Genomic DNA, 13,356 nt, shown 5'->3' with positions numbered 1-13,356 from the left:
GGAGGACCCAGGGTCCACGCACGCACCCTTGCAGTGAGCCCAGCCGCCCCCTCCCGCGCTCGCCCAGCTGCGACCACGCCCCCTTCCCCGCTAGTTGGCGCGGCCCACTTGGGCCCGGAAGCCGCTCTCGGACTTTCAATCCTGGAACCCGGGCCCGGGCCAATGGGCGGGGCGCGTTTCGAGTCTCCGCCTCGCCGTCAATGACGTCACTGAACGCGAGGGCGCGCGGCGCGGAGGGGGGCCTCGGTTCCCCCCCTCAGAGGTCAGTTCGCTGCTAGTCCTCGCGCGGCGGAAAACTTCGGCGGGCGTAGTCTCTGTTGCCGCCTTTGCCTTCGTCTCTGCAGCATGGCTTTCGTAACCCGGCAGTTCGTGCGCTCTGTGTCCTCCTCATCCACTGCCTCAGCCTCGGCGAAGAAAATCATCATCAAGCACGTGACGGTTATCGGAGGTGGGCTAATGGGCGCCGGCATCGCCCAGGTGAGCCGGCGGGTGGGCAGCGTACCCCGCTCGATTTGCTGCGCAGGCTCCCTGCGGGCGCCGGCCCGCGGAGACCCGGCGTGGGGTGTTCCGCCAAAGGCCAGCGTCCTCGGGAGACCGGGGAAATTCCACCCCGCCCCTCACGCGTGTAGTTGGAAAATCTCGAGTCTCGGCCTGAGTCTCCACTCCCCCAAAGAACCAGTCGCAGACGGAGTCTCAGTTTACTCGTCTCTAAATTCCAGCACCGCCCCGCCGCAGGGCCGGATGAAAACTCTGTGGAAAGTGTTTCTGCAAGCACTTTGGAAGCGATCTATGCAGAGCAGATAGTATTATTTATATGTGCACAATTTTGCGGAATAACATGCGTGCTCGCCGTTCGGTGTAGACTGAATTTGCTCCCAGAGAGCTGGACTGCGATCAGTTTTGATTTTACCAGTTTTCTATAATTCTGCAGTCTTTGTCAGAGCTGTTTTCTGTTCTTTTAAATGATTCATCTTCTCGTCCCTGCTATGTGTTACCTTTGCTTGTGGGTTACAAAGAATAATAATAGTAAGCATTTTGGTAACACTTTGTAAAGTTACCTAATTGGAGCTTGTGAGGCCCTAGGACTTTCCCAACTGCGGCGCATTGGCGAGGCAACTTTGACCGATTACACTTTGTGCAGAGAACTGCGCGGTTTAGGCTCTAGGGAGAGTGGGAGAGGGAGAGGGAGATAGAGTGGCTGCGGGCCCAGGAGGAGTGTCTAATCTCATTGTCCATCTTCAGGACTCTGCCCCTCCGGCTGAGCTGTGATAGGGGGTCAGTTGTGCAATTGATTACCTGGATATTGTGATACTTGCATTTTATTTATTTTTTAGCCGTTACATTCCAGCTCATATTGGAGAACTGTGATTTTCTTATCTTAGCTGATTTAGTCTCAGCATTTCAGCCCTTTGCAACTTGTATTATTGAAGGGGAGGCAGTTATCAAATTTTTCTTAAGGGAGTATTCCAGTGCGGTGGCTAGTCATGAAAGTTTAATTTTTTCAGTGTCTGTTTGCAACCTAGTTCACACTTCCATGCTTGCTTTTTAAAGTATTTATTTATTAATTATTTTTTAATGTTTATTTATTTTTGAGAGACAGAACATGAGCGGGGGAGGGGAGAGAGAGAGGGAGACACAGAATCGGAAACAGGCTCCAGGCTCCGAGCCATCAGCACAGACCCCGATGCAGGGTTCAAACCCACGAACTGAACTGTGAGATCATGAGTTGAGCTGAAGTCAGACGATTAACCCACTGAGCCACGCAGGCACCCCATGCTTGATTTTTTTTTTTTTTTTTTTAGTATTTTATTATTACTATCTATCTTAATTCTCCCCTGCAAATTTTTTGCAGCATATGGATTGCATTTCCTCCTAAAATTAGTATTTTATTAATGTTTTCATTCATCGGGCTTCTTACAGTCTCACTTCTTTCTTCTGAGATCATGTTTTGTGGACATACATTGTCCTTTTTGTTGTGTGGATGCCCTGGCTGCTAGGTTATGGTGTTCGTGTAGTCTGTGTTACGTGTAAGGAGGAGTAAGCCCCTTTAACCTAAAAGTTCCACATGCTATATACTGCATGATACTGAGAGTTTAGCTTGAGCACACTTACATTCTCTCTGCTCCACCTAAATCTCTCAAGGCTGTGAGAGTGAGATTTGTTGTGGGCAGGTGTAAAATAATGTTTTGGTTTAAAAACACTTAAACAACATCTTGGTGAGAAGATATTAGGGCCTGAAGCCTCCAATAACAATGTCGGACATGGGTCCAGAAACTCTTCTGGATAGTACCTCGAAGACAGCAAGTGGAAGAGGATTAGCAACTATGTACAAAGCATCTCTTCAACCTTTGTACAAAATTGAATTGCTCAGTTTTTGAATGCTCCTTCCATTATTGGATACCATGTTATGTGCATTAAAAGGCACAGAGGTGGCTCCTGGAATTATGGGTATGGTAATGGAGCATTCACTTGAGAAAGGAGAGGAGAGAAATGACTGATGTGGTCAGGTCAAAGCCTTGAGTGGTTGGTGCAAGGAGTGCCTTTTCAAAGTTAAGGGGGAAAAAGTTATTTGCCCCACTGTTTGGAAACATAACAAAATTGTCATTCCAAAAGTTGATAAAGACCAGAAGTCTAAGTAGTGGACATTGATAGGGAATGTAGTTCCATTCTTACCTAACAAGGTTTAAAAGAGCCTCAGCCACTTCAGGTGACAACTCTAATCCTGTGGAAGGAACCATGCTTTCCCGAAGAACATCTTCGTGTCCACAGTCAGCCAATTGGTTGGTTTCACCCATCTGGTTTTGCATTCTACCCTGTAGCATGTAGTTCTAGGCAGTATCACCTCATTTTTTATGCTCTTTGACCTATGTTTTTTGGCATAGGGTAAGTATGTTTTGCTTATTGAGTGCCACTGAAAAATTTGATGTGTTTGAATATAGATTGGCTCCAGTTCAGTATGAGGAATTGGATGACTTATATGCTGGCTGTGATAATGTGGAAAAGTTACTTAACTTCCAGCCTGAGTTTACTTACCTCTAAAGTAGGACTAGGACTAGGACTAGCCTGGGAGGAGTATGGAGAGGATTGAATGAATTAGTACATGTCAAGCAGTCAGCAGTGTCTGGCACCTAATAAGGGCTCACAAAATGTTAGCTGCCTTTACGATTTTGTCTTCATTGCAGTAATCCTTGTCCATTTGTCCTTCTCCCCACATACCCACTCACAACTCTGATCGTTGCTGCTGAGGTAGGCCTGTAATATTTAGATGGAGAATATTGGTCATGATTCTGTTCCGACCTGCTTAATCTTGAAGACAAATGCCAGTTGATACTGGGGTTGGTTGGTTCGTGGACGTCTGAAAAGAGAGAAGGCACTTTTTATCCTCTCCCCACCCACTGTAAATCCTCAGTGGAGCCTTGAAGACACCGACCCAGACTAGCATCTGAGCCATGCATTTGTGTTCAGTCTCCTGAACTCTTTCTGAAGTACAATTTTATTCAAGGTGTGGTTCTATTTACAGTTTTAATTTTTTGTAAAATTTATCATTTTGCCACATCTTCTACTCCATGCTGGGTAGGATAAAAAAAAAATAAATAGATTTTGTGGGAGCCTGACACATTTCTCAAGCAACTTAGCAGTTTCAGAAAGGTGAGGTTTGTGCTTCATTACAGTTGATCACAGCACAGGCCATTTGTACATTTGTATTCTCCAAGAGTATCTACTTTACCTGTCATGTTTTGTTTGTTCTAAATTAAAAAAAAAAAAAATCCCTTAGACTGCAGGTTAATATTTAGTAAGGTTAACTTGTTTTGTGTGTTTGTCCATTACAGACTTCTGAAATGGTCTGATTACTAATTTATCTTTAGCCGGATACTTAGGCCGGCAAAGAAGCTTATAACATTAAGTGACCCTTGAATGAGGGACAAGTTGTTTTTTGTTCTATAAAGGAGGGGAGAAAAGAAAGAAAACTACTAGCTGTGCATTTCTTCAGTTGATAGAATGAATCCTTGCTTCGTTCATTGACTTTTTTTTTTATCCGAGGAGCCCAGTGAGCTCCTAACTTTCATTAAGTTACTGGAGGGAAGCCAGTGGGCTCCCTGGAAATGGCCATTTCAGAAGCTGGATTCCTTAGGGCTCCCGGTACAACCTTCCTTTTAGTGCACTATACTTCTTTGAGGAAATGATAAAGTTTGGAAAGGGTTTGGGGCCTGATTCTTCTTATTTTGTTGTTGTTGTTCTTGTTGTTTTTGTTCCTCTTATAAAGCAAAAAGTACACATTTTTTCTGGGAGGGCTTCTTAGACTGTTATAAAAAAGTTGGCGTAGGGTGGGGGAGAACATTCTAAGCTACAGATGAATGTTTCCCCAACATCACTGTTACCTTGTGATGCTTGGTAAGGACTCAAGTGGACCTGAAAGCTTTTTCCTCCCTAGCCGCTAAATTTGTTCATCCATCTCTTCTCTCTGCCCTCAATTCTGAATTTTCTGATGCTGAATAGAAGAGTGGTCATAATTGCTTTGTACTGTTTAGCTTTATTTTTTTGTGTGTTACAGTGATATGTCTCTGTTGAACTTTGCTTGAAAACAGTGCAGTGGTCTGGAAAAAACTTCAGGATCACAGGAGACTGGCACAGTCACCTGGTTGTAAGCTGTCTTTTAGAGTGGACTTTATGGAGGGAGGAAAGTTTTTATTCCAGGTGTTAGCTCCCTCCTTAAGGGTTTGGGATGCATTTGTCATGAATTTCTTCCCCCGTTTCCTGTGTTGCTCACTTCTTTACTGGGCTCTTCTCTGATCTTTATGATGTACTGGAACAACAAAACCATCCCCTGTCAGCGTATTAGTCATTGAACTTGGGGTGGGGCTGGAGATACTGTAGAAGAGGTGGGTCATACAGTCAAAAAAGAATGTCAAAGAATATGTTTGCACATTGTAGAGCAGAAATGGCACCTCAGTCAGGTTTTGGATTTTCTTTGTCATGTTCCTAGATAGCCTCACTGATTAAGCCCCCTTGCTTGAGTTTCTAATTTTCTTTCCTCCCACTTACGTCTTTTTTCCATATCTGCCTTGGGCACACCCCTCACTGCCTAGCTCTCCTGGGACCACAGGGAGATAATACTGCTGCTCTCTATCCTGTCTCCCTGGGTTATACTAACAATGCAGTAGTTTCTGATGAGTGGTAGTCTGACACTTGAAAGTGAGCAGAGTATGAAGTGCCCCCTGGGGCTTGGTGGCCAGCCCTACCTGTCCATGCTGTAGAAACTTTGGGCGACTCACTTAACCCCTCTCTGCCTGTTTCCTTATCTGTGAACAAGGATACTTGCCTCATAGCACTGTGAGAGCTCAATGGGCAAAGTGCTTAAGAGACCTGCTAGCATGTTCAATGGTAACTGCTCAGGAAATGTTAGTTGTTTTCATGGAGATTTGTCAGATCAATCTGGTGATGACTTCTTTACGTCTAGATTCTCTTAACTGTCTTTGAAGATGTTTGATCCCTGAAGCCGAGATAACCACAGTTCTGCCTGCACCTCTGGACTCTGCTGTCTTGTGGAGAGAAATGTGGTCTGCATGGGCAAGGGGATCCTTTGTGGGTGTCTGGAGTCAATGGATGTCAGCTTGATCTCTCCTTAGCTCTAGACTCAGAGAATCACTCACTGATGATCTCTTTCTGGGTGCTCTGATGCAACCTTTCTGCAGAGAATAGACTCAAACTCACTTGCCAAGACTTAATTATTCATCATGTACCCTCCCTTTCCCCCCTCCAGCTTTTCCCTGCAACTTTCCTCCCTCTGTCATTACCACTGTTGTTCTTCCAGCCACATACATCTGAAGATGGGGTCATGGTGAGAGTCTCTATGCTGCAAAAGGCTTTAAGGCTTTCCTCTCTGAGGAGTGTTCTTTCCCCTGCTCTCCCGTTTGTAATTCCTAGACCAGGCATTTATACCTGAATTGTGGGAGCCTCTTTATTGGTCCTTTTCAGCAAAAACCTACTCATTCTAGAAAACATTGCCATTCTAATCTTCCTAGAGAGCACTTTGGATTTGTAACTGTCTCCTGTACTCAGAAAGTGTTCATCATGGCAACATCCTGGAGGGAAACTTAAATATAACCAAGAGTTGGTTGATGCTGTTGACATGTCCGTTCATCCCTTCTCCTTCCCAGAATTGGTGGGAGATTGGAGGAGAGAGTCCTGGGAGAGGAGTTATTTTCTCTGCATTAGCAAATCCAGATGCTTATTGAATTTTCAAAAAAAATGTCTGTATTTGACAGATTTCTCATCTGAAAATGGAGACACATTTCTTTGGATTTTTAGTACTTTTTGAAGTAAAAAAAGTCTAAGTCAATAAAAAGAAGCCAGCCAATGAATTAGACTGTTTTAAGAACAAACCAGCTGGTTATGGTGGCAGTGGTGGTTGAAAGCCTCAACAGAATGCCTTTTTTTGATTGTTGAAGTTAGTGAAGGCAATTTGTGTTGATGGCAGAGTTCAAGGTATTACACAGTCGGAGATAATCATAAACCCAGAATTGCCAACTCTGCGAGATGCATCTGATTTATGACTTTTTCCCTCCATGGATCAAATCATGAGCCCAAGGGCAGGCCCCGATTTAAAGGAACAGCAGCTTCTGGGGTACAGTCAGCATCATGAGTACTAAGTCAGTGCACTTATTCTGGGAGTTGGAAGGAAGTCAGAATAGTTTTGTGAGAGAATGTAATGTTGATGAAACACAGTCCTCCTGCAGTGTAGGGCTCATGGGGCAGCTCACTCTACCAGTTGACGTAGTTCTCACAAACTTACCATTCAAGTTAGGCTTCAGAGAAGCTGCTTCAAATCTGGTGATATGTCTGCAAAAATATTTAAATCCAGCGTGCTCCTGCTTGGCATGTTTACTTGGCCCTGTGGCTGGAGTACTCCAGAGGCTTTGACAAGTGTGCTATTCACCTGGCCTATTTTTATAGCTCTGAAGCACCCTTGTCTAAAAATATTTCTCTCTGGCTAAGCCTGCCTTCCACCAAGGCTAGGGAAGTCATGGAGCTGAGGACATAGCCTTCAAATTTTTTCCCCCATTACATATTGTCCTCAAGGTCTTACAGTGGGTGGGTACTGTAATATAGAATAAGAGTTCTCAATGGTTGATTTAAATTATGGTCACTGAAATTAAAGTTCCAGGAACAGTTTTCCTTACTGTAAAAGTAACAGATGTCTATGGGAGGAAGGAAAAAAGACCTTCTTTTTGTGTTCCATTTGTCCACTACTGTCTCCTCATAGAGTTGGGGATAATTTGGGTGGTATTGTTGCATAATTCAAGAAGAATGAGTGTGGTTTCGAGCCCTCAGGAATGTAATTCTTTTCACGTTGTCGGGGCAGGGGGGCCCTCAGCTACATGGATGAAAAGAACCCTGGACCTTCAGGAGATCTAATCTCATCTTGGCTTTCCTACCAGCCATATATGTTTGGTCAGTATTTCCTGGGGGCCCCACAGCCAGGTGGGATCTGGTGCTTAGTGGACAGAGACAGATGACATTTTGTCAGAAGCCTGCAATAGGGAAGTAGGGAAGACAGCACTTAAACAAATGGTCATAACACAGTGGGGGGGGGGGGGCACAGGGGTAAGGGTGTGCAGGGGTATTACAGGAACACAGGAGGGACACCTAGCCCAGGGCCAAGAAGATTGGGGTATATGGTCTGGAAGTGATCTTAGTTAGTATCTGTGATTCTCAGTACTTAGTGTGTGTGATACTCAGGCTTGGTGAGGTGAAGCTGGGAAGAAGGTATTGACAGAGCCAAGGCCAGGAGGTGAGACAGTAGTAGATGTGGAGGCTGTAGGCCTTGTGGTGGTGTTGAAGTGTCAGTCCTCAGTGAGCATTGTGTCTGGAGAGGAGGTGAGTCTCCCTCCTGGAAGGCTTTGCATGCTATATGTAGGAACTTAAGTTTTATTCCTTGGTGCCTGGGAGCCATCAAAGAGTTTGATGGAGTAATTATTATAGACAGAAGTACCTTTTACAGAATTACATTTTAGATAGAACACTACCGCCTGTGTATGATCTTTTTTTTTAATTTTATTTTTCATTTTTTTAAATTTACATCGAAATTAGTTAGCATATAGTGAAACATGATTTCAGGAGTAGATTCCTTAATGCCCCTTACCCGTTTAGCCCATCTCCCCTCCCCCAACCCCTCCAGTAACCCTCAGTTTGTTCTCCATATTTATGAGTCTCTTCTGTTTTGTCCCCCCTCCCCATTTTTATATTATTTTTGTTTCCCTTCCCTTATGTTCATCTGTTTTGTCTCTTAAAGAAGTCCTCATATGAGTGAAGTCGTATGACTTTTGTCTTTCTCTGACTAATTTCACTTAGCGTAATACCCTCCAGTTCCATCCACATAGTTGCAAATGGCAAGATTTCATTCTTTTTGATTGCCGAGGAATACTCCATTATATATATATACCACATCTTCTTTATCCGTTCATCCATCGTTGGACATTTGGGCTCTTTCCATACTTTCTGCCTGTATATGATCTTAAGTGAATAGTTTTTCTGTTTTAATTCTGTTTCTTTTCTGAGTAAAATTAGCGTGTTGTGTTGGATTAGATAAAAGGGTTTTTTTTTTAAATTGTGGCAAAATATACATAACATAAAATTTATCATTTTAGCCACTTTTAAATGTAGATAACCCTCACTTTCCAAGAGTTTGCATTATGCTACTTTGCTTTTATGAAAAATCTGTATTAGTACCTGTTTTTAGTAACTGAAAGAAATCCATAAAGGGATTTTTGCTTTTATGGAAAAAGGCGAAAAGCTAAAATAGTGTTCAGCGTTTGTTTGGCAGCGAGCCATTATAGAGGCAGTGCACACCCCGAGCGGCTCCTTCCCTGGGGACTACACTCAGTATCAAGCCATCATGGCTTTGAACTCTGTCTGTGAGCATTTGTGCTTTATTTAGATTTATTTTGTGTATCTGTTAGCAGATGTGTCCTAAGGTATCAGAAAAGCCTAAGAGAAGTTATTTTTGGGGTATGGGAATGCTCAAAAATTTTCCATATAAATTAATGGTAATTGCTTCTTTGCTTCATGCCATTTTGGCTTATGAAAGGTTTCATAGAAGTCTTCCAGATGGTGGGGAGACCTGTATGCGGTTCAGTGGCATTTAAGTGTTTATACATTATTGTGAAACCATCGCCACCATCTATCTCTAGAACTCTGCATCTTGCAAAATTGAAATTCTGTACCCATTAAAGATGACTTCCCCCCACTGCCCCATCCCCTAGAAGCCACCATTCTACTTTCTATCTCTATGAATTTGACTGTTCTAGGCACATCATCTAAGTGGAATCTGTATCCTTCCTTTTGTGACTAGCTTATTTCACTTAATGTTATATCTTGAAGGTTCATCCATGTTGTACCATGTGTCAGAGTTTCCTTCCTTTTTAAGGAATAATAGTCCATTGGGATATTTTCAGTGGAATAATGTATGTACCACATTTTCTCTATCCATTTATCCACCTTGGGACACTTGAGTTGCTTCCACTTCTTGGTCACTGTGAATAATGCTACTGTGAGTATGTGTATATGTAGGACTAACAAGGACTAAATTATTAAGAGTCCTTGCTTTCAGTTCTTTTGAGTATATACCTAGAAATAGAATTGCTGGATAATATGTAATTATTTTTAATTTTTTGAGGAATTTCCATAATGCACCATTTTACATTCTCATCAGCAGTGTGCAAGGGTGCCAGTTTCTCCATATTTTTGCCAATAACTTATTTGTTTTCACTTTTGTAATAGCCATCAGGATGTGAATAGATCCCTTCCCTGACCTCTGTTTTATCTATTGCTCTTCTGTATGCATTTCTATGAAGAAGGATTTTATGGCTAAAAAAGTTTGAAAGCCACCACACTAATGATATTTAGGGTATCTTTCTGTTCTAAAAATTCGTGGTCTTGTTTATCTGTAGCTAATAAACCTGAACCATAAATGCGTTTCTGATTTCTGATCTCTGATCTTGCAGTAGTTGAGAAGCTAAGGTGCCTCAGTTTCCCCAGTGTGATAGAGAAGAAACCTGTGTTGGAGGGAGTGAGCTTGTGTGTCTGTGGCCATCCTTGACTTGGCTCACACGTGTGCCCCTCACAGATGGTCACAAATACAGGATTTGCATGTCTCTAGCTTTGCCCACAGCCCCTTGGATAAAAGGTACAGGACACATTCACATGCCCTTCAGTTCCCCTTTTGCCTGGCATCTTAACCACCAGTGCCAGAAAACAGTTAGTCTGTTTGCCAAAATAACAGACTTGTAGCATTTTTTTCCACTTGGCAACTGACCAAAAGACTGGTTATTAGCTCTTGTTGTTGTTGTTACTATCCCTTTCAAAGTAATGTGATTTTTTTGTAATTCTAAAATATCTTGAAGGTTATGTAAAATTTGTTGTAGTTTCTAGTTATAATCATGACTTCTTTTTAAAAAAATTTTTAAGTATTAAATTTTACTTAGTTAACATACAGTTTAATATTAGTTTCAGGTGCAGAATTTAGTCATTTATCACTTACATATAGCACCCAGTGTTCACCACAAGTGCCCTCCTCAATGCCCATCACCCATCTAGCCCATCCTCCCCCCTCCGCCCCCATCTCCCCTTCAGTAACTCTCAGTTTGTTCTGTATAGCTAAGAGTCTTTTTCCTGGTTTGCTTCTCTTTCTCTCAACCCCCATGTTTGTCTGTTTTGTTTCTTAAATTCCATATATGAGTGAAATCACATAGCATTTTTCTTTTTCTGACGGACTCATTTTCTTTAGCATAATACTCTCTAGCTCTGTCCACATCATTGCAAGTGGTAAGATTTCATTCATTTTTTTTTTAATGGCTGAGTAATGTTCCATTGTATGTATGTGTGTGTGTGTGTGTGTGTGTGTGTGTGTGTGTGTGGAGAGAGAGAGAGAGAAAGAGAGAGAGAGATACACACATACACACACACACACCACAACTTCTTTATCCATTCATCAGTCAGTGGACACATGGGCTCATTCCATAATTTGGCTATTGTTGATACTGCTGCTGTAAACATAAGGGTGCATCTATCCTTTTGAATCAATATTTTCGTATCCTTTGGGTAAATGCCTTGTAGTGCAAGTGCAAGAGCTGGGTAGCTCTATTTTTAATTTTTTGAAGAACTTCCATACGCTTTTCCAGAGTGGCTGCACCAAGTTGCATTCCTACCAAGAGTGTAAGAGGGTTCCCCTTTCTCCACATCCTTGCCAACACCTGTTGTTTCCTGTGTTGTTAATTTTAGCTATTCTGTATAGTCATGACTTCTTGAGAACTTAGTCCTAAAATGATTTGCAAACTGGGCCTTTTTAGAAATACATTTATTATTCATTCATGTGTTCTTTTCATAATTTTTAAAAATGTTTTTATGTATTTTTGAGACAAGAGACAGAGCATGAGCAGGGGAGGGGCAGAGAGAGAGGGAGACACAGAATCTGAAGCAGGCTCCAGGCTCCAAGCTGTCAGCACAGAGCCTGATGTGGGGCTTGAACCCACAGACTGTGAGATCATGACCTGAGCTGAAGTCAGACACTCAACCGACTGAGCCACCCAGGCGCCCCTCACAAATATTAAGTGTCTTGCATGTGCTGGGTATTGGGGTGGGTAAAAGGTGATGTGTGCTTGCTGCTTTTGGGTAGCTCATTGTCCAGAGAAAGAAATATAAGCATGAACAACTAACTAATAAAGGCAGACAGATTGCCTATCTGTCATCTGGGATGTGACCTGATACATATGAAAGTTTTGGTGGTTTAAATGTCTTCAGTAAGACTTTTAAATATGTTAAGATATGATCTGACCTATAGGATACATCTTCTACAGTAAGGAAAAAGGGAAATTTAAAAAGTATATGTAAAAAAAGGCATATGTATATATTGCACTACATACATATATTTTTAAGTTTATTTATTTGAGAGAGAGAGAGGGTGCAAGTGGGGAGGGGCAGAGAGAGAGAGGGAACGAGGTTCTGAAGCAGGCTTCATGCTGACAGTGGAGAACCTGACATGGGGCTCAGATTCAAAGTTGGATGCTTAACCGACTGAGCCCCCCAGGTGCCCCTGCACTACATATATGTATATGAAATTCATATTTACTGGAAATTCTGGTTGGACTGCAGATGGGAGTGTGCCAGAACCACCCTGTGTTGGTATTTGTGTGAACAGCAAATTCAGACTCTGAAGTGGATGATGCAACAGCTCTTTTGGAAAGGTCTCTAGGTATTTTCTTGAGTTCATCATTAAAAGTTGGTGTTACTCAACATTTCCATGTCTAATTTATCTCTTTCACATCTGGAATTTCTCCTGTCTGTTGATGGGTTAATGACTATTATTCTGAAATACGCGAGATTTTTACAACAAAATAGCCTGTGACCAATTTGTTTTTGATTTATCTGTTGTGCTCATACCCTGGTGATTGAGCTACCATTACATAAGTGAGCAGCCATTGACAGCTGGTGGTTCACACCAGCTCTGTACTTTTTCTTTCAGTATTTGGAGTCCTATATGGAAGATTTTTTTTGTATCTGTAAATCAGTAGAGGTACCAAGAAGCGACCACCTCTGTTAGAGATTGGGGGAGGTTTCACTAAAGGAGAAATAGCCTCTGTGTTGAAGGTTATTGGAGTCCCCCAAGCAGCAATGAGGGAGAAGGGGCTTCCTGGTAGGGGGAACCACCTGGGCAGGGGCGTGAAGCCATGAAATAGGTCAGAGAACGAGGAAGTATGGTGTGCCTGGGGTAGAGTACAGGCCCTGGTTACTGTACTCCAGAGCATTTCGTATTTAGCAATTACTTATGGGATAGGCACTGTGTACAAGGCATATGATAAGTACTAGAAGGTACAAAGCCCAAAAGAGTTTCTGCCATAAAGAATTTAAGTCTAGGGGCAGAAATTGCTAAACAAAGATCCAAATGACACAGTTTACTTTGTTATAAAGTGCCGTAATAAGACCAGCAAAAGTCTAGCTCTGTGGTTTCAGAACAGAAAAAAAGGGCACATTCGTTTGGAAAAAGGCTTCATGGAGAGGGTAACATTTGAAGTGGGCCTTGAATAATGGGTAGAATTTTTTAAGACTGTAATTAAAGGTTGAGATTAAGAAAAAGGTGTTGTCCAGCAAATTGTGACTCTCAGAATAGTGATACCATTAATGAAGTTCAAAGAGAACTGGATTTAGGGTCAGGACGATGACTGTAGGACATCAAGATGATGACTAAGGATGGAAGGTGTTAGTTTTAGGCATAGTTGGAATTATGAGAATGATTGAGAGTCCAGAAGGAAAAGATACAAAGACAAAAAGATTATTGAAAGCAGAATCTTGAAGGATTTG

At 42.3% G+C, this 13,356-nt stretch overlaps 1 protein-coding gene across 1 annotated transcript in view; it reads left to right on the top strand.

Moving 5' to 3' along the window:
- Positions 1-226: 226 nt before the first annotated feature.
- HADH (hydroxyacyl-CoA dehydrogenase) overlaps positions 227-13,356 on the top strand; it is a 50,273-nt gene continuing 37,143 nt past the window's right edge. Inside the window, exon 1 of the mRNA XM_047856863.1 lies at positions 227-477. Coding sequence (XP_047712819.1) covers positions 346-477 — 132 coding nt within the window. The 5' untranslated portion in view covers positions 227-345. The remainder of the gene's footprint in view (positions 478-13,356) is intronic.

The sequence above is a fragment of the Prionailurus viverrinus genome, chromosome B1 (assembly GCF_022837055.1).
Source record: "Prionailurus viverrinus isolate Anna chromosome B1, UM_Priviv_1.0, whole genome shotgun sequence".
In the NCBI taxonomy this organism is placed as follows: domain Eukaryota; kingdom Metazoa; phylum Chordata; class Mammalia; order Carnivora; family Felidae; genus Prionailurus; species Prionailurus viverrinus.
This window is presented reverse-complemented; position numbering and strand designations above follow the sequence as displayed.